The 25,689-nt window shown below is 57.2% G+C and overlaps 1 protein-coding gene across 4 annotated transcripts in view; it reads right to left on the bottom strand.

Annotated features, from left to right (window-relative positions):
• The window catches only part of NEK6 (NIMA related kinase 6), an 82,992-nt gene that overhangs the window by 39,020 nt on the left and 18,283 nt on the right, over nt 1-25,689 (bottom strand). For 3 of the 4 annotated variants that reach the window (XM_044389588.3, XM_057313750.1, XM_057313749.1), the window contains exon 2: nt 5,117-5,234. In XM_044389588.3, the coding sequence (XP_044245523.1) occupies nt 5,117-5,206 (90 nt within the window). In that variant the 5' untranslated portion in view covers nt 5,207-5,234. Of the gene's footprint in view, nt 1-5,116; nt 5,235-14,323; nt 14,481-25,689 lie in introns of those variants that run through there. The other variant, XM_057313751.1, reaches the window with a different exon arrangement.

The raw sequence follows: 25,689 nt of genomic DNA, 5'->3' as shown, positions 1-25,689 counted from the left end.
CTCAGACAGAGGAGTGGCTCGGGGAGCAACTCCCTGGACAGCAGGAGGCTCAGCAGAACCAGGAGCCAAGGAGAGGGCCACGGTCCCCAGGTCATCTCTAGCCCCAATCCCACCCCACCCCCAAGAAATACTGCCAGTCTTCTCAAGTCAAGGCTAGACATGGGGGTGCTGGTAAACCACCCCAGAACACCCCCACCCCAGAAAGCTCGGAGAAAGCCAGGCTCTCTTCTCCAAGTCAAATCAAATTAGGCCACAAACACCTCCCACCCTGTGCTAATTTGAGTTTAAAATGTTTGAACCACAATAAGCCTCACCATCGACAAATCCCTTTAAAAAAAAAAAAAACAGGAGCATAAAATTACATGTTAAAAGAATAAAAATGCATTCGCCCAATTAATTTTCTGAAATCTCATTAAAAAATTTAGCCTGACTAAGTCAGACTTCTGACCTGAATTTTAATCATCTTTACACTGAATGGGTCTTTTTCTCCCTGATATTTGCAATGCATCATTAATTTTAAGGCAACTGTTTCTGTGATTTTAAAAAGCATACTTCATCAGAATGACATTTCCTGTAAACGAATTTCACCTTTAAAGACATCTGACACCGCGTGTAGGGGGTTCTAATGGAGTCGGTATATGTGTACACGGCGACGTGTTTTAAATCTGGTTTACACAAAAGAAGGCAGGGTTTACAGGGAGTCCATATTGTCGGGCTCTTTACGAGGCCGACCCCGCGCAGCTCTCCACAATCTGGCTTATTTCAAACCCAAAGCTCATCTTCCTGTTCGCAGACCTGGTGGCAGGAAGGGGTGCCGTGGGGCCACACAACAGCCAGACTCCTGGCTCTGCCCCTCCAGAGCAAACGTCCACGGTATTTATCTCCATTTCCTCCCCTGCAAAATCGAGTTCTAAATAAAACCTAGTTCCCAGTTGCTAGGAGGACAGGTGAGGTAAGTGCCAGATATCGCACTGTTGGCACGACCACCACCGTGACTGTCCCCACCTGGAAGTCTACACTCAGCTCCCAGGGACATCCTCGCATGGGAATAGTGAGCAAGATACCCAAAACACGGGAGTCACTGGACAAGAAAGCCTAGAATCACCTCCGTAGCCGTGGGTCCCTCAGGACAATTCCCGCTGACTGGGCTCAGAGAGAGCTGAGATTAAACACACATAAGAGAATCTGGAACCAGCTCCAATGACGCGCAGGCCAAGACTTGAAAGGTGAAAGCCGTAAAGAGCATCAGCCATCCCGCCAGAAGTCTGGGTACAGCGTCCACTCGGCTCTCCCTCATCCTGTCAGTTACCAACTGTAGGTGGTTTTCTCCCTGTAAGTCTCTGGAATCTTCTTTCCCCATGTCCAGCTGTTTAAGACGTATCATCATCTCCTATTTTCACCCTACTTGTGCCTTGAGCGCCAGCAACCAGTGATCTCTCTAAAACACAAGCTCCCTTGTCCACCTAAAACAGTGGGCTCGCCCTACACTCGCTATAGACTCGATTCCAGACCAGCCACTCCCCCATCCAAGCGCTGGTGTTTAAACACTTGCCTAACCTGACTGGTCCTGCGCCTTCAGGCCTGGCTCCTTCCTCTTGCTGGGACATCCTCCTCTCCCCGTCCTCCCCCAAATCATCGCCAGCCCACCTGTCATCTCTCCAGAGCTTTCCCTGTCCCGCCCCACCCTCTGGGACTCCCTCGGCATCCGCCCACCCCTCTGTGGGGCCTTCCACCTCGCGCGCGGTCTGTACTTACTTCCGTGTGGGGCTCCTTAGCAGACCCAAGGCAGAAACGAGACAAGCATTTGCTGAATTTACAACACGTCAGCAAACACTTCTTCAATTTTAATAGCTGTTAATATTTGGTCATTAAATCTTACCTAACTACCAACATTGCTTTGGGAAGATTTTCATAAAGATTTTGGCTTGTGTGATTCAGATCTGGAAGCAGCCGTCCCATCCCCTGAAAAGCGAGGCACATTCCTCTTTCTCTGAATAGGGCCCAATATAACTGAACTTGGCGCATCCCAAGCAGGTTTGCAAAGACTTTCCAGATGGAGGACACATTAACCAGGGCTTTCTCAGACAAGAGCACCTTTCTCCTTCTTGGAAATTCACGTGGTTCTTAGTGGGTCAGCTCTGTTTCATTCCTGCTGAAAACGCTCTGCCAGCGAACTGGTAAAATCACAAAGCATGGGGCATGAGAGCTTCTCTCAATTGCATGCATGCATTCATTCATTCATTCATTGGAAACCTCGATAATTTCACATGGGATTCTTTTTTTTTTTTTTTTTTTTTTAAAGATTTTATTTATTTGAGAGAGAGAGAGACAGCCAGCGAGAGAGGGAGCACAAGCAGGGGGAGTGGGAGAGGAAGAAGCAGGCTCATAGCGGAGGAGCCTGATGTGGGGCTCGATCCCATAACGCCGGGATCACGCCCTGAGCCGAAGGCAGACGCTCAATGACTGAGCCACCCAGGCGCCCCTTCACATGGGATTCTACCGGGTTCAGCAAACGTATTTTAATAAGTGGACAGCTCTCACAGCTAGAAGGCTCCCTGAAATGATAAACCACTAGCCTTGGGCACAGAAAGTTAACAGAACCAGTTTGAGTGGTTGCTAAGTTGTTCCCTCTACACTGTGGGCATTTCAGGTCTGGGCTCCTGAGCCATGAACATGAAAATGAAGGTTAAAAGAGAAGAATGGAATAAATCACACATTTCCTTAACACCCACGATGTCAGACGCCACGCTGGGGGTTTAAAGTATTCCGTCTCACTTAGTCTTCGCGGCCCCATTTTACAGATGAGGAGACAGCGGCTCAGCTCATTTACCCACCGTCACCTGGCTGGTGAGGGATGGAGTTGGGATCCGAGCCCCGCCTGGTCTGAACACACTATTCTCGCCATCGCGGGCCCTGGCTCCTTCTTTAAGGATGATTTCAGGGAAACAGCAGGGCCTCCTGCCATCAAGGAAAATGCCTCCGCTGTCAATGTGAGGTGTTTCTATGTCCCGAAACAGGCAAGATTTCGGGCCGAGATGTCTCCCCAGACGGTGTTTAAATACCAGCGCGTCATGAGTGGAGGAGAGAGGAAGCGCCTGCCTGGCCTCATTCCCGCCCCGACCTGCGGTGGTGCTGGTGTCTACGCGGCTGTGCGCCCGGGTTCGGCAACCCCAGCCAGATGCTGGCCGGATGGACGGCCCGTTTGCCGACGGCCGCTGCCCAACAACCAGTAATTGTGTCTAATTCCACTTAACCATGTCATTACCCACTCCAACATGTGCGACCAGACGCCCGGACGCCGCCGCCTCGCCTGTTCGTGAAATAATTACAGGGCTCTCTCCTCTGCCAAATGAGGCTGTAATTAACCCTAATTGCTCAAAATGCAACTGGCTAATTCTGGGAGATTAATCAAGGGGGACTCAATGGTTAGTGAATGACTTAATATGACAAATTGCTACATTATCCGAGGAGGCCCCACTGCCCCCAGCCATCAGGGAGCTGTCCTGGTGGACTCGGCACCAGGAGTGTCCGCGGGCCTGTGGGCTTTCTGGGATCTGCCTCCCCAAACTCCACCTGGGAAATGGGCCCATGTCCCATCCAGTAACGGGACTGGAGAGCGCAAATACCACAGATGCCCTAGGGCACTCTGTGCATGTGTGCGTGTGTGCGTGCGTGCGTGCACGCACACACACACACTCGTAAACACTGTGTCTACTAGTTCACATGTCTCACGTCTGTGTGAATCTATAAAATTGCTCCTTCCCTTGGGCTGATGGAGGCCCACACAGGGAGCGTGGCTTGATGAAAAGTCAGGTGTAGGAGAAGGATCTCAGCCTCATCTGCCTTCTTGGCCAGGCACCTCTGTGCAGTGGACACCTGCACAACTGCACACGGCAGCCCTGGCCAAACGGGTCAAACACTGCCCACCTGATGTCCTCCAATAGGAAGCAGGTACTTAGAGGCTGCAACAAGCCTTCTGGGCTCGAGAAGTTAGCTATCTCCCCCTGACTCGGGTCTTGTAGCTTTGGGGAAAAAGCCAACCCTGGACATGATTTTTCATCATATCAAGCTGTCCACAACGCCTTGCAGGACCTGGCCCTGGCTGACCTGCCCCAGCCTGCGCCCTCCAGGCCTCTGCGTGCCAATTCCTCGAGGAGACCTCTCTGGCCATCTAGGTTGAATCATGTGCCTTCTGGACCTCTATCGGCCCCCGAGTTCCTTCTGCCCTGTTTCTTATCTTTCTCTCCCATGAGGCTGTATGCTTTCTGAGAGCAGACCTGGGTCTATCTCACACACAGCCATGTCGGGGTGCAGTTCACTAACTCAGCCAGCGTTGAGGGGCTCCTCTGGGCCTGGCCTAGGACAATGGGACCGGTAAAGCCCCATTCGCTGATCTTCTGGTTAGGGAGGTAGACTTGGGAACCAGGTTCCCCAGACGGATGCCATGGCCAGAGCCCAGTGCCTGGGCCGCACAGGGGAGGGAGTGGGGTGGGACAGGAAGGCTCCCTAGAAGTGGCAGCATTTGGCCTGGAGGCCTGGAGGAGGAGTGAGAGAGGGCACTCCAGGCCCAGGGAACAGCACATTCAAAAGGCACAGAGTATGCGGGGAGCTGGGAACCCCAGAAGCCACCTTCAGAAAAGCTGCGGGAGGCTGCCTGGCTCTCAGAGGATCTGCATAGAGGGAGGCAGGTGTGAGGAAACCAGTGTTCTGAGGGGCTGCTGGTTCTGGATAAAGAGGCCGAAAGGGCCAGGACACAGCTAAAACCAAAAAGGGAGGCCAACTTTAGCTGAGTGTAAGGAAGTACTTTCTGACCCCACACGCAGGTTGCCCGTTCCCCCAGGGCTCCTCCCTCTCTCCTCTCACGTGGCCTTTCTAACCAGCCCTGATCCCGCTGAGATAAAGCTGTTCCATTCACACAGAAACCCTGGAGTCCAGCACAGAAGGCTTCTCTGGGTGCTGCTGAGTGAAGTCAGGCCTGACCAGGTTGGCAGTGAGCCCCACTCCCATCCCCGGAAGCATTCGAGAAGTGACTCCAGTGGCTGGGATGAGGCAGCCTCAGGGAGCCGGGCTCCTGGCTGGATCCCCAGTGCTCTGCAGAAAAAGGCAAAGGGCTCACCTGTGGGTCAGGGGGGTGTGCAGGCCCTGGGGTGTGGCAGAGGCTGTTCGGGCTCCCTCCATGGGGCATGTGGCTGGGCTGTCCGGCCATCCTGCATGCCAGCCTCACGGGGCACGGGCTGCAAAAGAAAACGCAGGCTTTCTTACACACATGCCTGTTCACCTTCTCCCCTTGACGGCACCGGGCTGGGGGACTTCCATTTACACCATCTTAGAGCAGGGGTGCGGAGCGGCCACCCAGCTCAGAGGCCGCAGGGCTAGGACTTGATACCCCACACGGCACACTTCCCCTCCATTACCCTGTCCGACAAGGTTGCTGGGATTACCCCCAGTAGATAGAGGGGGAAACAGGCTCTGTGCAGGGAAAAGTCTAAAGGTGGCCCCCAGCCAGCACAGGAGGTGCCGGATTCGACTCCACAAGAGCTAGGCGCCAAAGTCTTATTCTTTCCACATTATTGTCCTCCATGCCTCCTGGGGACAGTTACAAAGCCCTGTCCCCCATGATCACCCCCACAAAAGCCCAGGTTGACCACCTGGGTGGTCAGGAGAGAGACCTTGAGTCAGACTGCATGCAGCAGCTGCGGGAAGGACCCAACATCTCCATCCTCGCCAGGCCCTGGTGCACCAAACACGGGAAGGCCAAGGCCATGGGTCCCCCTCACAGTGCTGCATAAATCTCCGAGCAGGCACGGAGCCCTCTGCACAAGGGAGCAGTTCCCTGTACCCCCCGGGGTTTGGGCTGCCATGTCAGAGGCCCCTAGGAGAGTCAAGGATGCTAGCCACCAGTTGCCACGGTAACCACAGCAGCGGTCCCTGATTAAGCACCCACTATGTGCCCGGGCCTGAGCTAAATGTCATCTGAGAATTACTTCCAATACCACTTCCCCTGGTGTCACAGGCAGCCTCTGCCAGCCTCCCTAGCAGCCGGAGGGGAGAACTGGCGCCTGGCCACCGTGACCCACCCCGACGCAAGAGGAGAAGCCCTCCTCCTTGGGAGGAAAGCCTTTCCTGCAGCCACAAGCATTTCTTCAGCACCTGCTGGGGCCAGGGCCAGGCTGGGGTCCCACAGGGCTGCTGGGAATGAAAGGGACTGATACCCAGGGGGTCCCTGTCATAGTGCAGGCATGAGGTGAGGGCCCCTGAATCGGGCTGCTGCTACTTCTGCCAGACCCTGCCCTGGCTGTCCCACGGACTCGACATACCCCAAACAGAGCCCCTTAGGACTGGCCCAGGCTACTGGAGCAGCTGTGTCTACACCCTCTGGAGAGCCAGAGTCCCTAGGAATTGGTGGTCCCCTGACAACCATTAGTCAATGACCAAGGGGTCCAGTACGGAAGTGCCCTTACCTGGGCCAGGACACTCGGACTCAGGTGTGACTCACGCTCCAGAGCCCTGGGTGGAGCCAGTGGGTTGGGTGAGATCACACCCTGGCTTGTCTGCCTCCCCCACTCCTTTATGGTTTTCTCACTCTCAGGGTCTGCTTCTGGAGAACCGACCTAAGATACCACTTTCTCGCTAGACCAACCCTGCCTCTCTGTCTTTAACCTGGTCGTCTACACCCACCAGCCACACCCCAGACTGAGAGCCCGCCCCTGGCCCAGTGAGGCCCACTGCACACACCTCCCAAGTCAACACACTTCCCCGCTAACATAGCGGTGTCCGGGGGGTGGGAGAGGGAGGAATCCCTTCCTTTCTCCCCACTGTAGGTTTTCCCAGCTACAGGGGGTGGCATCCAGCCCTCCCAGGCTCAGGGACATCTGGAATGCCTTTTGATCTATCAAAGGATGTCCACCAAGCCCTCAATGACCCACAGAGCTTGACTCTCCAGTTCTGCCTCCCTAGCTCTGCCCTCGAAGGGACCCCAAGCCTCTCTAGAACCTGCACGCTGGCCTGCAGGGGTCCAGCGCCCCTTCTTCCTCTGTGCCCTCAGGACAGGCCCAGCTCCTCCCTCACACGCCCTTCATCTGCTGAGGGGTAAAGCGGCTCTCCAGCACACAGCAGACCGCAGAAAGTGAGGCCACCGGACTTTGGCCAGCAGGGGAGGCCTCGGCAGCGGGGAGTGTGTGCGGGGCGAGGGCCGGGTCCTGCCAAGCACGGCCCGTGCTGTCCCCTGCCTGTAAAGCTGCCAACACTGAGCCAGGTTCAACCCACAAACATGGCACTTTACGTATAGATTTCTTGCTTTTTTCTCTCGTCTTGAATTGGCGGCAGGAGGAGGGCGCTAGGGTATGTGTGTATATATATGTGTGTGTGTGTGTGTGTGTGTGTGTCTGTACTTCTGAGGCCTCTCCCCCCTCCACCCCCCTGACTCTGTCACAGTGTGGGACTCACCTCCCACCTGGGCTCCTGGGTCTTCAGTGCCCGTGCCCTGCTCGCCAAGCCCTCCTCCCCGTGGGCCACCGAGGCTTCCTGAAACGCAGATGGGACCACAGCCCCCGCAGCATCTCGCCACCATCTGTGCCTGAGCTCCCACACCAGAGCACACCCCCCCAGGGTGACACAGTGAGGACCGGCAGGAAAAGCCCCAGGATAAACACACAAACAGGAGGAGCGGCTTCCCGAGGCAGCGCTGTTACTCAGGGGGGAGATGTGTGCTCTGATAAACCGGATTCGAGCGAACAGAATGTAAAGTGCACATGCATTGGAAGATAAAGCCAGAGACTCCTGCAGGCTCTGTAGCTGCTGCGGGCTGCACCCCCAGACCCCTCGGGGGGACATGTTCACCGTCCTCAGCCCTTAGGGAGACCTCCAGGGAGAGGCTGGAGAAGAACTGTCTTCAGCAAGAAGGTTCCGTCTTTATCTCTGCAAGTGCCAGAGCAGCCTAGAGGCCAGGCCCACACAGGCACCCGCACACCTGCCCACCTGCCCACAGACTTCATGCAGACTGCTGACCACGCCATGTGTGTCTCTAGATCTCCCTCCCTCATCCAACCCCACCTTTTGGGGCTGGTGGGCCTGGGTTTGCATCTTGGCCCTGTCCCTCACCGGCTGGGAGCCTGGGCAAGTCACACTGGGCAGAGGCTTAGCAGGTGTCTGCCAAGGTCGTCCCCACTTGCCCTGTGTGGTATTAGTGGCACCCTCCCAACATCTGCGCCCGGAGGCAGCAGACTGCACACTGAGGAGCCCACCCCAGACCTCACACACGGCTCCAGGAGCACTGCGTGGGGTCCCTGGCCTCATCAGCAGTAGCAGCAATAATAAGTCAACAGTTGAGGGCCCTGTTTACGCTAGGCCTTGCTCTGTACACTTCACCTCTTAGCCCATCCCACTTAATAGACCCTATCTTTCATGGGATAGGGTCTATTATCGTCCCATTTTACAGAAGAGAAAACTGAGGCGCAAGGAGGGTAAGCGATTGCCCAGATCCGTGGCAGTGGAAGCAGGACTCAAATCCCTGGTGGCATCTTTGCCCGAACCCACCACACTGCTCTCCTCACAGGCTCTCAGTGGCGATTCATCATCTTCCTTTCCTTACATACAAGGTGGAGAACTTCCTCCCTTCCTCCCTACACGAACAAGCCCCTCCCCTCAAAAACAGGGCCTGCGCTGAGTGAGCTGAGGTGATCCCAAGGCTGGAGGGCCACGAGTGGCCACTTTCCACTACAGGGGCCCCACGGACAGGAGCCCGCAGAGTCCGTGGCCTTTGGGACAGCGCCCTGGTGATACAGCCCTGCTGTCCATGGTACCTTTTCCGCCAACGCCCTGGAGATTTGGTAAATTACTGTTCCTAAGGGCTGTTCCAGCCAGAACCTAATGGAAGGGCTACACCATGTCCTTCCCGATGAGGAAGAGGGGTCTTTGTTCCAGGAAAGAAGCAGCCAAGGAGGATTCTGCAAGTCACAGCCTCCTGAGTGTCAGAGAGCGACACTGCAAAGGGGAAGGAGGAAGGAGGGGAATGGGGAGGGGAGAGGAAGGGTGGAGAGAAGGAGGCAGGAGGAGGGAGAGGGTGGAGGGAAGGAGCATGGTGGGAGGGAGGGAGGGAGGGAGGCAGAAAGGGAAGGGGGGATGGTTGGGAGGAAGGCAGTGAAGGTTCTCTGAACATTACCAGTGGGCCAGATCTTTCCCATGCATCCTGGGGCTCTTGATAGACCCATTTTATAGATAAGGAAACAGGCTGAGAGAGGGGAAGCTCAAGGTCATGGGGCTAGTAAGCTGTACAGGGGAGACTAGCTCTCACTGACACCAAAGCCCCTCCTGAGTCCAAGATAGCCCCTGCCTCTCGCTCTCCGGGGGTGCTGCATTTTCAGAGACTTTGCATTCTGTCTGTCTAAACCTCAGTGGAAGCCCAACCTGTTTACTGGAGATTCCCGCCCCAAACCGCTTCTTAGGGGGTGTAGATGCAGAAAGACCAAGGCAGAGGTCCAGACTGACAGACATAGAGCGCAGGGAAAGCCTTCAGCACACGTGTGCAAACCCGGGTAGCACAGGGAGCTGGCGGCCTGTGCCTGGCGGCTCCTGCCAAGTCGCAGACAATGAGGCCCAGGCTGCCAAGCCCATGTCAGGGGCCAAAAACGCATGGAATGTGAGACCCGGGCACAGGCCACACTGAGGGCCACCTAGAAGAGGGCCTTTCTTCGGCTGGGAGCAAAAGCCCTGCCTTTCTGAGGCATCGTGGGTACAGAGTGCGGCTCCCAGCCTGGGTTCCCCACACGTGCGTGTCCACCAGGTGCCCAGGGACCAAATCAGGACGTGCCTAAGGGCTCAGCGAGGCCTGCCGGGGAGCCCAGGTGCCTCGGTTCAAATCCTGGCCTGGCTTCCTTTAACCATGCAGTTACTCAGTTTCCTCATCTGGAAAATGGGGCTAACAATGAGATGTTCCTCTTAGGGTCACTGCGAGGACAATGTGTTTACAGAGGAAAGCTCCTACAGCAGAGCCTGATTCATGTGAAGACCCTCAGAGACTCTGTCGTTAGTGCTAAGCCTCACTGGGCAGTGGACAAGGGGCAGACACGGACACTGGTGCTCAGGGAAGGGTGGGGACTTGCCCAGGTCACATAGCTGGTAAGCGACAGAGCTGGGGCTGTTGGCCCCCAGATCATGCTCTAGCTGCCCCACAGCATGTCCTCTCTGGGACCACTCGGGAACAAATGCCTTCATCGCTATGGGAACTGTGGCTACCTCTGCAAAGCCCCCGACACTCTCCTCCGGGCCTGGCCTTCAGCTCCTGCTCACGCGGGGCTTGGGTTTCATCCGAGCACTCCCTCCAAGGGACTGGCTCCTGGGCTGGGCCGGGCAAGGAGGTTTCTCCAGTGGCCTTTCTGTCCCCTGGACAGACTGTCACCTGGCCCTTGCTTCCCAATTTCTGGAAACTTCCTCTAGAGGAGTCGTGTCCCTCCTTTCCCTACTGCCAAATGACACATCTCGTGGAGGCTGGCAGCCCATGGAGGCCCTGACCCTTCTCCTGAAAGATGACTCAAGACCCCAGGAAGGCTCAGGGCAAGGACCTGGCCTGGGGGCGGGTTTCGGGGGTCTATGCATGTGAGGCTGTGTATGTTGGGGGTCTCATGGTGGTGCATTCGTATACTGTGGGGGGGCAAGCATTTGTTCATGTCTCACTGTGTTCTCAGACCCTGAGGTGGAACCAGCGTGTCCTGCCTGCCCTTTTCTAGATGTGTGCATGCACGCGTGCGTGTGGTCAGGGTTCTCCCGACAGCCACAAAGCTTTGAGCCCAACCACATTCTCGCTCCGTCAACTGAGGCAGCCTTGTCACGGCCCGTGTCTCCATTGGACGCCCCACCACAGGCCAGTTTCCCTGAGGAAGGCCCCTTCTCCGTCTGTCCAGTGCAGTGAACAGCTTTATGGGTTGTTTGCCCAAAGCAGAAAACTAGCTCTGTGACTTTACACCGCCCCCCCACGGTTCTCTGTCCTCCCTAAGTGACCCCACACTGGCATCGGGTGTGGGCACCAGGGGCTGTTTCCGTTTGTCCAGCAGGCCCCTGGTGGCAGAAGCCTAGGACCGGTGCCTGCTGCCGGAGGAGAGGTGCCACAGGCCAGCCCTGCCCACCCCACCCCTTCAGGCCCCTTCGCATGTGGAGATCTGAGGCCCAGCAAGGAGACGCCGTGGCTCCTGGTGCCCGGCCCCGGTGGGGTCAAGGCTGGACCAGCTTCGGCCTCACACAACATCCACCCCAGGCCTCCCCTGAGCTGAGTGATCGGAGTGTCTCCCAAGCAGTCCAGGAGGTGCCATCACTCCCATTTTGCAGCTGAGGAAAGAGGCTGTGAGGAGAAACGGCATTTGCCAGAGTCCACACATCGGAGAACGCTGCCATTCAAACCCGCTTCCCGGACCAGCAAGGCCGTGCGCAACTGAAGACGCTCCTCCGACTTCGTGTCCTGGTGCCAGGGCCTGGGCCGGAAGGAACGTCCTGCCCCCGCGGCCAGGCTGGTGGGGGGACGTGGTAACAGCCCCCCACTGACGCTGCACGCCGTGTATACAGCAGGTACGAGCCGGGTGCTGGGCATAGCTTCGGACTCCCCCGGCCCACACTGCCTTGGAAGAGTGAATGAATGAACGAATTCTGGCCCGGAGGTTTGGCTCTGGCTGCTGTGTCCTCCCCCCAGCCCGGCCCCACTTCTCTTCTGGTCTCGGGATAAGCAGACGTTACCCATTCATCATTTGACAGGAAGCAGCCAGATCTCAGGCCAGAGTCATGGGGGCCTGGGAGCCATAGGGGATGAGCCGCAGATGGTGTCTGGTTTCCTGACGGGTCCTCCGTGCCCTCACTCCACACCCCAGCGCCACACGTGCTGTTCAGATTCCTCAGCTTCAGGACCCGTCGGAGCCTGTCTTCTCTAAGACACGGGACCACGACCAGCCCCGTCCTTCCAGGGCATCGGGGCCTCTTCACAGGGCGGGCCTGCAGAACCTAGGGGCCGGCAGCTGATCTCCTGCTTGATAACCCAACCTCCAGCCCACGGCAGGAAGTCTCCCCCCCAGCCCCGAACACCCAAATCCCAATCTGCCGCTCCCAGCTCAAGGCGCCCCAGCACGAGGCCCCTGCGTCTGCACAAGGCAGTCCAAGTTCCGCCCAGCTGGCAGGGGCCTGCCCTCCTGCATTTCCTGACTCCTCCATCCCACCCCAGGCCCCGGAGCAGAGGGGCCTCCCCTTCCCAACCACACACACCCACGGGGATCCTAGGACTGTCATAAGGACTTCACAGGCAAAGTAACACACATACATCAGGACCAGATCCTGGGTCCTACTCAGGCTCGACGCTTCCTGTGGGGTCCTCAGCAAGTCCCGCCTGGGCCGTCTCCACCCATAAAGAAGAAACAGTCGGACCCCGAAGAGCGGGTGTGCAGGGGCAGTCGGGCAGTACCCAGGGTCCCCTTCCGCATCTGCTGGTGTCCACACAGCGGGGTTCTTCCTGAAGCCCACCATTTGGGCACCCACTGCTTCCTAGGTCACCTTCTCTTCCTCCTGTGTGGGCCTTCTGAGCAGGAGCCCATCTCTGCCGTCATCTCTAAACCGTCGGTGTCTAGCCCGGGGCCTGGCGGGGGGAGCTGGCTGCATAAACTTCTGACCAGTCAGGGGTAGAGGGCCGGTGGTTCCTCGCCTGCGCCTGGAGCCCCCAGCAAGAAACGCACACCCTCACGTGCAGGGTTCCCACGGGCTCAGCTCAGGCAGAAATCACCGAGCCATTCGAAACACACCTCCCCTCCCACTGCACCGCTGCCCAGAGCCTTTATAAAATCGAGAAGGTTCCTAAGCACCTTTCATTTCCTCCTGCTCAGATAATAAAACTCAATTCTGGAAGAAAAAAAATGCAGGAGCTGTAAACCTCTCATCTTTCAGGTAAAGGAGCAACGAGGCCGTTGGTTTCTGTCCAGGAAGGTCTCTGGCTCCGGGACCAGGTGAAGGCCACGCTTCATCCCACCCACTTGGAAGAGGAAGATATCCGGCATCCCCTCTGTGCCAAGGAGTGAAATGCAGCACCTCGGCACACCCCTGCCGGGATGTCTGCAATGACCCCGTTTTACGGAAGAAGAAACCGAGGCACAGATAAGTGACCCACCAAGCCCCTGGCTCTAGTAGACGGCAAGCCCTGTGTTTGAATCCAGATCTAACTCTTTCCAAAGTCTGGGTTTGAATCTCATGTGCATGGGGCAAGCCTTGGAGACTGGAGCCGGAGGAAGCTGGGATCTCACCCCGCTGGGAGCTTCAGACCCTTAGGCAGTCCCACCATGCCGAGGACCCCTACCCCTCAGATAAATGAGCTCATTCTCTCCTCAAGGCCTTAGCAGACTCCACTCCCCCTCCCCGGAATGAAGTGCCTCCAGGCAAACCTGGCTCCTCCTTCAGAGCCCAACCTGGGGTACCTCCTCCAAGCAGTCCTCCTGGATTCCCCCTGTCAGTGACTCCCTGGCATCACGGTATTTGTCCCTGTGTTGTCACTGCCTGCTCATGTTTTTCTCTCCTCAGATGGAGATTTCCTTGAAGGCAGAGACCAAACCACTCACCTCTGTGGCCCCAGCAGGCCACAAAGGGAGGGCCAGGTAAATGGCTGCTGACCCAGTCTGTAAACACCAGAGGCCAGGAAGAAGAAGCCTGGGGTCCCCAGGCCAGCTCATTCCAGGGGCCACAGGGAACGGACAGTGTTAGGGAGAAATTCCTCTACCCCATATCCTGTCCCAGACCAAGGCCACAGCCCTGATAACAAGTAACAGAGGGAGGAAACCCAGTGGAGCAGCCCCCAGCTTGAGTGTTCATAGAAAGTTTGCCCCAGGCCCCAGGAGAATGACCATAATCCCAGGGATAGCTATTCCTGGTGAGAGAAAATTCTGTGCAGAACTCACTGCTCAGACATCAGAAATGAGCCCAGGCAGCCCAACTTCATCCCAGAGGGGGGAAAAGATTGCTTTTTCTGCTTCCCTTCCAACCTCAGGAGTTCTGGCAAAGCCCGTAATCACTCAGTGTGAAACCCGTTGTTGGCAATGGCCCTCACCCCCGACCTGGGTGGCGACAAAGGTCATGCCAGGCTGACGGTGCTGACTCGCTGGCAGCCCCCACCAGGCAGACAATTGAGCGGGCAGCGGTGGCAGACGCACAGGCAGGTCAGGTGCCCCGGGAGCCCAGGCCCCAGACACCTCTCGTGCCGGCCTCCCTGCCACTTGCCGGGCACACCCTCGGGGCAAAGGTGGCGGCCCCAGGCGGCAGGAAAGAGTGAGGGGTTCCCTGCAGCTGGAGGCAGGGCAAAGGCCAGTACCTTGCAAAGTGGCTCCTGAGAGGCTCGGGAGAAGGGCTGCTCAGCTCGGGGTAGAGGGTGGATGTGCGGTGCAGGGGCCTCTGGGGACCTGGGTGGCCTCCCTGTGCCAGGGCGGGTGAAGGAAGAGGGGCCGGCCCTGTCTCGGTATGGGACTTCCCCTGCCCAAGACTCCCATCCCCAGTTGCTGCCAAAAGGAAACTCCCCCACCACGCGCTGCTCCAAAAATAGCTCCACTGCCACCTCCATGGTGACTGGAACTTGTCACAGCCACCAGGGAGCCCTGTGCTCACCAGAGACGGGAATCTGACGGCAGCGGCCACCAGTCTAGGAGAAAACACAGGTGTGCCCCACACCAGCGGGCTTGGAACGCCATCAGAATCCACTCTGGGATGGCCCAGTCCTGCTCCCCCATTCTACCTTCCAGGAAACTGAGGCTGGAGGACCAGAGACTTGCTAGGGCCGTGAGCATAGCCGTGGCAGCATCTGGCCCAGACCCAGCCTCCCTAATGCATCCCATACCCCACGCTGCTCAGGCAAAGGGGTTTGCTGTTCAGGCTCTTTACGAACCCCTCACCCCCAACCCGGAAGCAGGCACCCTGACGGCGGCAGGCAGGATTAAACCAGCCTGGGCTTTGGGAGCGCCAAGGTATCCTCCCTGTGTCCCTTGTGCTCCATCCCCGCCCATCCCTACTGGGGCCCCTGCAAGTGCTAAGAAGTATAAAAGTTCTTGCTGTCTCTTTAAAAGCCTAACCCTTTCTAGTCTCTTCCTTTGTAAGCTGAGCCAAAAATACTTGTTGCCTGACCAATGAGAGCTCTGGTAGGTGGCAGCCATGGGTTCGAGTCCTGGCTCTGCCATGTCCCAGCTGCCTGAGCCGCGGTGTTACCACCGTAGACTGCTGGACGGGGCTGTGACATCACATGAATCGAAAGTACAAAACCGTGGGCCTGGCACATAACAGACACCCAACCAGTGGAGTTACTGTTATTCTTACATCCTATTCAGGCCCGACACTCTCCAAATGAGACCACAGATCCAGGAACTAAGACTTGGGGTGTTCCTACCTTCCCTTCCTTCCATAGGGCTTCCCAGCTGCTCTCCGTGCAGGCCCTGGGCTGATGGCCGCTAACCCTGAGATGACTCAGACAAAACCCCCTTGCTCTTCTCGTCTCCACAGGAGAGAACCTCCGAACACAGATTCAGATACAGAAACCAGAAAAGAACGTGAAACGTGCCCGCGGGAAAAGGACTGACGGATTCTCACTTTGGGCCAGGCAAGGTCCCAGCCAGCTTCTTACAACACGTAGAGGCTGAGATGGCCCACGCCGACGGGCAGGTTTAGGAGTAGAGGGGACGGGAACTCTGGCAGGTGACACAGTGGGATCAAAGCCGGGGAGGCCCGCAGACCTGTGCGTACATGGGAGGAAGTCGGGAAGGCTCCAGGCTGGCCCCAGCCCTCGGTCTCTGAAAAACACCCCCGTGGCCAGCACCTGCGTCCTCCTCCAGAACAAGAGCCACCTCTACCCTATGCAAACCGCCCCCCTCCAATGCCCCGTCTGCAGCCCGAGCCCCAGGACTGACACAGGCATATGGCAGCTGAGGCCCCAGAGGACACACCGAGCCAGATCCTGGCACTGCGGCTCGGCCACCTGCCAGCATACCTTCCCCGCCGGCCGGGCCCAACTGTCGGGCATATGCCAGGTGCTGGCCCCCTGGGTGGCTGCCGCTGGGCCCAGGCCAGCCTTCCCCGGGCCTGCGCGGTGGACTCCCATCCAGGCCCTGGTGCGTGCAGCACGCCTCGAGGACTGTCCTCTGTGACCTGGCTAGGTCGGTGCCATCAGCCTTGACTCACAGAGGAAGCTCCAGATCGGCCGGGTCAGGCCCCCGAGTTGGGCACCTTCTGTCTAAACCTTGTTTTTCTTCTGCTTCTGAGCTCCTGTCTGCTGGAGAGGAATTCTCCCCAGGGCAGAGACCTGCCTCTGGGGGCTCGTGTGCTCCTGTCCCTCAGGACGCAGCACAGCACCCAGGGAAAACAGATTCACACTGGGTGAGCCAACCCTAGGGAGCCTTCCTCTTCCTCCTGGGCCTGGGCGGGAGGAGGGGCAAGAAACTTCCAGAAGTCTAAGTCCACTCTGCTCAGCCTCCACGCCCTCCAGCACTCACGGTCACTGCTGGTCACTGCCCGCCTGTCCACCCTGGATGTGGGCGAGAGGGCAGAGTGGCGCAGAGGGGACAGACAGGCACACCCGCCCCTCCTTCTGCGGCAGGGCTCTCGGGGCCTCCAGAGCCAGCACGCGCCTCCAGCACCATCTCCACGAGGCCGAGCACCACTTCTCCATCCAGTCCTGCCTCCTGCCAGCTTCTGGGGCCACACCATGGCAGTGTTTGTATCTTCCTGCGTTGTGATCCCCCCCCCCCCAGATCCTCGCTGACCCACGCAGGGCCTGGGAAGTGCAAGGCCATTTGTAACTGCTGCGGGAGATTTCTGCTCTGAGCTGTGGCGTGTGGCGTGGTGGCTTGAAGGGGGGAGGGGGTCTCAGGGCCCTTCAGGGACTCTCACGGGACTGCTCGACCCTGGGGAAATCACAACCTGTGTCTGGGCCTCAGTTTCCCACCTACAGCACAGCAGGTCAGCTCCACAGTCGGGGGGGGGGGGCTTTTTCTGTGCTGACGTTTTGTAGGAGGCTGATGGAGAACTTGCTGGGGCCCGCAGCTGAGCTCAGGCATCCCATATCTAATCACGTGAGCATTCCTGGGAGGAAAACCAGATCTTCTGGGTCTGGAATTGCAGAGGGGACACTGTCTGGCTTTAGCAGACCTTCAGAAGCCCCCTGAACACTGCCTGTGCCATTCACAACAGGCCACAGCATATGGGGGCGTGGCTCAGAGGCCTCCCGGCTTCCAGACCCACAACCACGGAGGCGAGGTATGTATGTGCAGGGTCACACACAGAGTACCCCAAAGTGCCCGGTGCTGGGCCAGATCCCTCGGGAGCGTTGGCAGCTTGTGCGCTCATCAGGCGACCCTGTGAAGCAGACAGTGCCTCCATTTGACAGTTGAGAAGACTGCGGCTCAGAGGCCTGAGACTTGCCGGAGTCCCAGCTGGAGGGGGACAGACCCTGGATGAAAACGCAGGCCTGAGTTCTCGCTCACCTAGATGTCCTCTGCGGTGCACACACTGGGTTCCTGCCCTCAGGGAAAAAGCAAATGTGGTGGAGATGCGGGGTGGGGGGGGGGCAGAGCAAATCAAGGGGGCTTCAGAGAGGTGGTGGCACTGGGTCCCCCTGGGACCAGATGGCCAGGCAATAAGGAGGCGGAGAGGCACAGGCTCTGCAGTCAGAGAGCCCAAAGTTCAAATCCTGTACTGCCTCTGCCTGGCCACGCGAGCTCAGGCCAGTCCCGAAGTCACCTCTGCTGTTCCCTCTTCTGTAAACAGGGGTCCAGGGAGGACCCACCTCTTAGGGTTGTTAAGCGAGGACTTGCAGGCAAAATACCAGCCTAGGACTATCGGGACCCAGGTACACACAAGAGCTCAATAAATGTGGCCACAGCTACTATGATGATTACCATTATCATCGTAAAAACAGTGCTCATTCAATGGCAAGTATTTCCGGCAGCCCACTCTGCAAACCAACTGTTCACAATAATGCCGGGGGACTCCCGTCTCAGGGCCAACTGGGTCCCTGGGCCTGCGGATGTGGCAGGAGGCTCCCATGGCCTCTGGGGGATCCCCCCTTTCAGAAGGATGGGAGAGGCCACACTGGCTCCTGCAGCACTCTCTAGGAGCTGGGAAGTGATGGCAAAGCATTTCACAAAGTTACTGGGACCATGAACCTGAGCCGTCCCCCTCCCCCAGCTGTTTCAATAAAATAAATCTTGGCCCGCGGCTGGTGAGAGACCCTACATATTTACACGACGATCGTGCCTCATGATCACAAGACTCGTGGTACCGGCAGGCGGCGTGTGGCAGGGACGCCGGTGGTCCTAGGAGACTCACTATTTTCCAGCGACTTTTATTGTCCATTATAACCCGGCGTTTACAGGGCTCTGCTCCGGGCCTGGCAGGAATATCGCACACGGGGGGGCTGGCAGGCCTTAACATTCCAGGCGCCGTACGGCACGTGTCTCCGGGTCCATCCGTCCTGCCCGAGTCTGTGTGTGACACGGAGAACCCAAGGAGCTCCAGGGACACTAGTAGAACAGGGCTGGGGATGTGTTCGGAGGCCCATGTATCCCCACCCAAACCATTTGCTTGGTTCTAGTCTGCTGTCCCGGGCGGGGGCCACTGCTAATGCTGTGGCCTTCCTTGGGCTTGCAAAGGTTTGGGGGGGGAGGGGTGTGCACTGGAGCTGCTACTGGCTCCGGAGAGCTGCTTGCTACATTCGCAGGGATTTTGTGAGACAGTTGGTATCACTTTGGTTGCATGAAATCAAACATGGAATTTGGCAAATACTACAAGTCAGGGCTTTGGACAAGTCCCTCCCTCCACCTTCGCTCAGGGAACCCTTTGTTAAAGACCTAGCAGCATACCCGGGGAGGGGGGGACCCATGAACGTCAGAGCCAGGTGTGAATTCTAACTTTCTCAACCACTGGCCATGTGACCTTAGGTAAGTTATTTCACGTTTTGAGCCTCAGTTTTCTTATCTGTAAAATGGGGACATATCTATATTCCCAGGGCTGCTGTGATGCTCAGAGCACCTTATGGAAAATTCCCTGTGTGGGGCCTGAAATGTATCAGGTGCTTAATAAATAGTAACTTTTGTCACCTATTCATTCAACACTTGCTTGTCCCCCTCCCCCCCCCCCCCGCCGGCTCGCATGGGCCAGCACCTACTCTGTATCTGACACTGTCTGAGAGAAAGGGATCTATAAATGCCCCAGTGGGTGACAAATATTAAATTCTTCCCATCTGGATAGTTCTTCAACGTCTGCAGAAGAATTTATACCTGTACCATATCATGAAGCTGCATGACAAATTTCAGAGGTGGGCAGAGCAGCATTTTTGGGGCTCAGGGGTGGACATTACTAGCCCAAGGCCCCTGTTAGGGGGTAGCAAGATGGGGCTCAGCCCTGAATCCCCTACTTCCTGCTCTAGGCCCACTATGGCACCCATCTCTGAATTCCCAGGCCAAGACAGACTGGGCCCCTGAGGGTGCAAGGCTGACCTCAGAGTGGGCCCACACATAGAGGACAGGAGGACTAGGGGGTGAAGCAACACCCCACAGTCTAGCAACCTGGCTGCTCGTCTTGGCTCCACGGCCTCCTTGCTCCAGGCCCTCCCCTTCTGGGCCCCAGGCTCCCCCTCAAAAGGCCGGGAGGGCTGCAGTCAGGATGCTAGACTGCATCTGTCTCCAGGCATCCTAGCTTGGCCAAGTATCCCTCTGCTGTCCACAGCCAGAGAGGACTCAGGCATATCAACACCTCCTGTGCTCCAGCTGGGTCCCAGGTAAGCCAGGGCCTTGTGAGTGGGAAGGAAGAGGGGAATGAGAGGGGGCAGGACCCCAATTCAGCTATACTGGGCTTGCGATCTCATTTCACAGATGAGGAGAGTGAAGTTCAGAGGGCTGACCCTACACTGGTGGCATCCAGGGCCCGTGGCTGGGGTCCCCAGCAGAGCTCAGAAAGCCATCAAGCCCCTCAGTTCTGACACCCTGGAGGCCCAAAGATGGGCTGCTCCTGGCCACCCTGGGCTCAACCCAGAGGGGCTGGGGAGCATTTTGCTGAAACAGGAGAGTGAGAAAAATGCAAGCAACTCTGATGATTCAAGTAACCTTTGAAACTAGGAGGTGGGCGGAAGTGGGAGGCATTTCTGGTGGATTTCACCTCACTTCCTAGAAGGATGCGTCACCAGCATTTGCTTAGTCAGTGCTCACACGACCGACAGCGTGGTGGCACCAGGGTGGCACCTCCTGGCTCGCTTGTCCCTGGAGCCATCACAGGATGGCAGGTGGGGGCCGTCCACCTGTCAGGGGAGGGAACCTTTCCATTTCACAGCGGGGGAAACTGAGGCCCAGGGTGGGTGGGTTGGTTCAGGGACACACAGTAGGGATCTAAGACTTCAAACTCCTTCACCAAAAGCTTAATTTTTCTATTTGGGGAGACAGGAAAGGAGAAACCCTCTGGAGCTTTAAAAGAAAAAAAAAGGGGGGGGGGAGAAAAGAACTCACAGCCGAACAGAATTGCAGCAAGGCTCTCAGCCAGCCCAAAGAGGTTTCCGAAATTCTGTGCAGTCTGAATTTTTGCGGGCTGAAGGGTCACGCGATTTCCTTTGCAAAAGGCAGAGTTGAAAGAGTCTGACTGAGGGTGAAGGGGGAGGAGGGACATGTCCACGAGACTAGAAGTCATGAGCTTCAGCCTGGCTGCCCCAGTGACTTGCTGGGTGACCACAGACTAGTCCTTTGCTCTCTCTGGGCCTCAGTTTACCCTGATTTATTTGTCAAGCCTTGTTCTAATGCACTTAAGTGATGTCAATCTCCTCACCCCTCATAGTACATTATCATCTCTACTTACAGAAGGGGGAAACTGAGGCATAAAAAGATCAGGCCCGCTGTGCTGGTGGAAGAGCTGGAATCTGGGGTTAGGTAGTGTGGTTCCAGAGCCCACACTCCTCACCACATGGCCCTCCCTCTAGCCTGCTGTGTGCTCATCTCCAGCAACCATCCTACTTTGAGGGGCTTTGCTGCCAGCAGGCCTGTTTCTGGAGACACCGGGCCGCCCTCCTCGATCTCGGCTGCCACTCTGAGTGGCTGTCTTTTCTGTGATCTCTGATTTCTTCCATTTGCTCAGCAGCCTCAACAGCCACAGCCTGGGGCCTCAGGAGGCTCCCAGGTCACTGCAGCCATCGACCCACTTCTTTGAGCCTCTCTGGGTGCTGGGAGTCCGAGTAGGAGTGGAAGGCCCCGCTCTGATGTCCATTTTGGAGTTTTCCAAGCAGGTCGGCCTGTGGGACTGCGGGAGGGAGACTGCCATTCAGGCATCCAAGGAAGAGGGAAAAACATCTCTTCATAGCCAGACAGAGCCCGCTCTGTGGAAACGACGCTGCCGACGCGACGGGCAGCCCAGCTGTGTAAGAGATTCCCGAAAAGCCTGACCTAGGAACATCCACGTGGAAGGCTCAATGGCTTGGGTGGTCACCAAGCTTATAAAAAATGCCTGCATGCTCAACCGTGAAATTCCTGAGGGAATAAGGTTCTGACCCAAAACCTGTCTTCTAAAACTAAATTCTTCAGACAACAGACATTTTCTGGCTCCAGCAAGCAGGCTGCTGATTGGTTTTGTCCCCATCTCTGGAGTGAGGAATACTCACGCCGAGAACAGCCACCGTATCACGTGCTCCCGCCCCAGGCCACACGCGGGGCCACCTATTTGCGTCCGCTTGTTCATTCCCACGAGGGATGACTGTCTGAATTTTGCAGATCAGCAGACTGAGGCTCAGAGAGGCAAGTCTGCACAGCTGGGTGATAACAGGGGTGGAGGTTTGAAATCCGGTGCCAGCCTGGAGGGCAGAAAGCGGGGGACAGACCCCAGCAGAGCCCGCTGTATGCCTCGTCAGGAGGAGCCCTGGCCAGACACGGAAGTGCAGGGACAGAGCTGTGAGTGCAGGGGCAGGTGCACACATCCTTTCCTCCACTGGCCTGGGGACAATTCCCGCAGAGGGACAGGTGGGGAAGGGTTGGCCCGACTGCAGTTAAAATCACTCCATCGAGGCTGCCTCGGTCCTGCCTTTTCAAAGACAGCAGAATCCACTAACTGGGAACGTTGTGCTGAGCACCCGGAACCCCCCCCCCCCACGCTCCATGCACATTTTGCACCGTGCGTAGTGTGGCCATTTGGCACACGTGTGCAGTTGGTGTTGTGTTCCCGTTCTGTTCCTGGGAGCAGGAGGAACTCTGAAGCCACTCATTTAAGGGTGACTGTCTCACCAGAGACCTCAGAAAGGCCCCAGGGAGCCCACCAGTCCACATCCTATATCTTAGAGACAGGAAACCGAGGACGGGAGCAGAGAAGTGGTATGTCAAGGACATTCAATCGTCTGTTCACTCAATTTTCAAACACATACTAGGGCCAGCCTCTGTCCTCAATGGGGCTCCTTGTTTAGACACAGGAGTCTCAAACCAGCACCTACAACCCAGTGCGATCACCACTTTGCACGCCTAGGGTGTGGAAACATAGCGAAAGGGATGTGCAATCCGTCTGTCCTGTCTCAGAACAGGAAGCGGCTCTGAGCAGAGGAGCAGGGGGAGGGCACGCCAGGCAGAGGGTACAGCAGGTGCCCAGGCCGGAGGGCCGGCACAGCCAGCATCGGTTGTGGGACAGAGGCCCAAACGACAGCAGTGGCCCCAGGTCTGCAGCAGACAGGGAGGCTGGGCAGCACTGATGAGGGGCAGTGAGCATCTGCACACGGGGCTGTCAGGGCTGCCGAGCCAGACTCCCCCTCCAGTGCTCTTCTGCACACCGCTCTGCCTCCCATGGTGCCAAGCCCAGGTCTAATTTTGCTAAATGCATCATGGCAGCAATTAGAGCCCCAGATGTAGCATCTTTCCTCCGTCAAAGCTACCTGCACCACACTTGACCTCTCCACGTCTGCCCCAGTCAGCTCAGGTAACTGTGTCAACACTCAGAAGGAAGGAAATGCCTACACAACCTCTACACTGGGACCGTGTCTCAAGAGTGCTCTGAAGTTTACGCTCCAAGCTCCAAGATACTCGCTCTTACCTGGCTTGTATTTATTGAGCACCTACTGTGCGCCAGGCTCCGTGCTAGGCACTGGAACGATTCACAAAAGGGCGTTACAACCTCTAAGCCACACAGCCGTCTGCTCATCTTTCTGGGCTAGAATCACTATTCCGATTTCACAGGAGGGGAGCCGCAGGGCTCAGAGAGGCCCTGGGACTTGCTTGAGCCAAATCACTGGCTAGGAGGTGTCGGAGCTGGGATGCTAACCCAGAAATGTCTGACCACAGAGCCTTCTTGCCAAAATAGATAAGGGTCCCTGGAGGAAGAGAAGAGCCTAGGTCCTTCCTTCCTGCCACACAGGCAGGCAGCCTGTTATCCACAAAGCAGGCGGAGGCTGCGCTGGCGGTACTGCCCAGAACGGCGGGGGCCCTGTCATTACTGGGAGGGGCCACACTCCAGGCCAAAGGAGCGCAGCCAGGGCTGGGGGCTCGTGCAGGACACTGAGGGGCTCTCGGCTCTAAGGAGTCCTAGCCAGTGCCACCAAAAGACTAAATGCTGATGGCCTGTCTTTCAAAAAGGTCAAGTGGGCTGATCCACTCATCTCTGGCACTTGTATTAAAGGATATTAAACAGGTCTAGGACGCCGAGCACAGACTCTGGAGTCAGAGTGAAGGGTGGCAAGGTCGCCTCCCCTGCGTCACATGACCTGGCCCAGGCTCTGGTGACGGCTCTCCCTCCCTGGACCTGGGTCCTTGCATGAATCTGTCTCCTCCAGCAGGAATGTCAGCGGGGACCTTGGGGCCATCTGGGCCCTGCAGTCACAGGCGGCCACAGCAGCCCCTGTTGGGAACCCTATTTTAACTCAGACAGCTGCAGACACTCCAAAGTACTACACTTGGCCATGTCCGAGGCAGACAGGCCTTCCTCCCCCCACCGCTTTCAGGTCCCTGGTCCAGTGTCCCCACAAAACTCATGTCTACCTGGAACCTGGAATTGTGGCCTTATTGGGGACTCGGGTCTCTGCAAATGTAATCAAGTGAAGATGAGACCACGCAGGATTCGGGTGACCCAAATCTTAATGACTGGTGTCTTCATAAGAAGAAAGACACACGGGGAGAAGGTCCTGTGATGACAGAGGCAGAGACTGGAGTCCTGCGTCTGTAACCGAGGAACGCCAAGCCTTGCCGGACGCCAAGCCTTCCAGCTGCCAAGCGAGGAGAGAGACATGAAGCAGCCCCTCCCTCGGAGCCTCCAGAAGGAACGGACCCTGCCGACACCTTGATTTTAGACTTCTGGCTCCAGGACCGTGAGAGAGTGAACCGCTGTCGTAAGTCAGCCGGTTTGTGGGAACGAACACGCTCCCACCCCACCCCACGTGCGGTCAGCACGCACATGCCGCCAGCGTCCCGGGTTCCCCAGGCACGGCGGGCTTCATCGAAGGCTCCAGACTCAACTTGTGCTTCTCACACTGCAGAGGAAGTAAACCAGAGGTTCCCAGGTCTGGGGATTTCACAGGCCTGTAACGTTTCCCTAAATTCTGAAGATGGACGTAAGGGCGCCAACTTTTTCTGGCATCTACGGTAAAATTTCCATCTATTATCACCATCCTGCATGAAAGAGGACACCTGACGTAAGAAAGTAGTTGATGCCAGGCCTGTCCTTAAATTTTCTCATTTCACCAGGGACGGGTCAGAGTCTCACCTAGCCCTGGGCCTGGCCTGGATCTGGCATTTGGGAACCAGCAAACTCAAGCCACTGCACCCTGCTGGGTGATCTTTTTTTTCCCCCAGTCCTGGCGGAGGAGAAGGGAGGCTGGCCTCCCCTGCGCTATGTGTACGAAAAAGGTTTTCTCCCTCTCAGAAATATACCCAGTCTATTCTGGTTAACCTGTGCGTAATTCCAGCTAAACCCCTCCGAGGACTGGGTGGGATCTCCCCACCCCAGGGAGGACGCCTTCCAGGCCAGTCAATGAGGGACGGTCACGGAGGGAGGTCACTGGGAAAAGAAAATACAAGCGCAAAGCACGGGAAGGAGAGAGAAGCGCAGACCCTTCTCTTGAAAAGGAAACCAAATCGTGGAATGACTGGATGTACAGACTTCACGGGCCGGGTGACTCCAGCTCTCTTCAAAGACACCTCGTAAACCCACGCCCGGCCTCGGAGGGAGCGGCCAGATGCCAGGCGCTCCAGAGGCGCGTTCGAAACATCTGGCCCTGGCTGCTTGATGACCTACCGGAAGCCCGTCACCCTGGGCTTCGTGAAGCTTGCCCCCACGTTGCCCCCCAGTCTGCCACGTGGTAACCAGTGAGGTGTGCTGAGAGAGCCGTCCAGGGGATAAAACTCTGCCTGAGCGTGAGGAAGGCTTCTTTTCCAGTAAGTCTAGAGCGCCACCCCCCCCCCCCCACCAGAGGAAGCCCCAGACACTGGGGAAGCTTTTGCCTGGAGCTCTAGGGTTAATGGTTGTGCCGGGGTGGCCTCGCCGGGACATTCTCGGGCACAGGGCAGCCAGCCTCAGAGGGACGATAAGGTCTGATGCTGTCGCTTTCCGGGCGGGAGTCCATCTCTCCCTCCCTCCCACTCTGTACGCCCAGGCCAGGGGCAGGGTGGGCCCCAGTTCTCAGGAAGCCAGGAAACACACTCTTTTCTGGGCGAAAGGCCCAGATTCCTTGAGCAGTCACAGGACACGCTTTTT

This window comes from Ursus arctos, unplaced genomic scaffold (genome assembly GCF_023065955.2).
Source record: "Ursus arctos isolate Adak ecotype North America unplaced genomic scaffold, UrsArc2.0 scaffold_18, whole genome shotgun sequence".
Taxonomy (NCBI): Eukaryota; Metazoa; Chordata; class Mammalia; order Carnivora; family Ursidae; genus Ursus; species Ursus arctos.
Note: the sequence above shows the minus strand (reverse complement) of the source record. Positions and strands in the feature narration are given on the sequence as shown.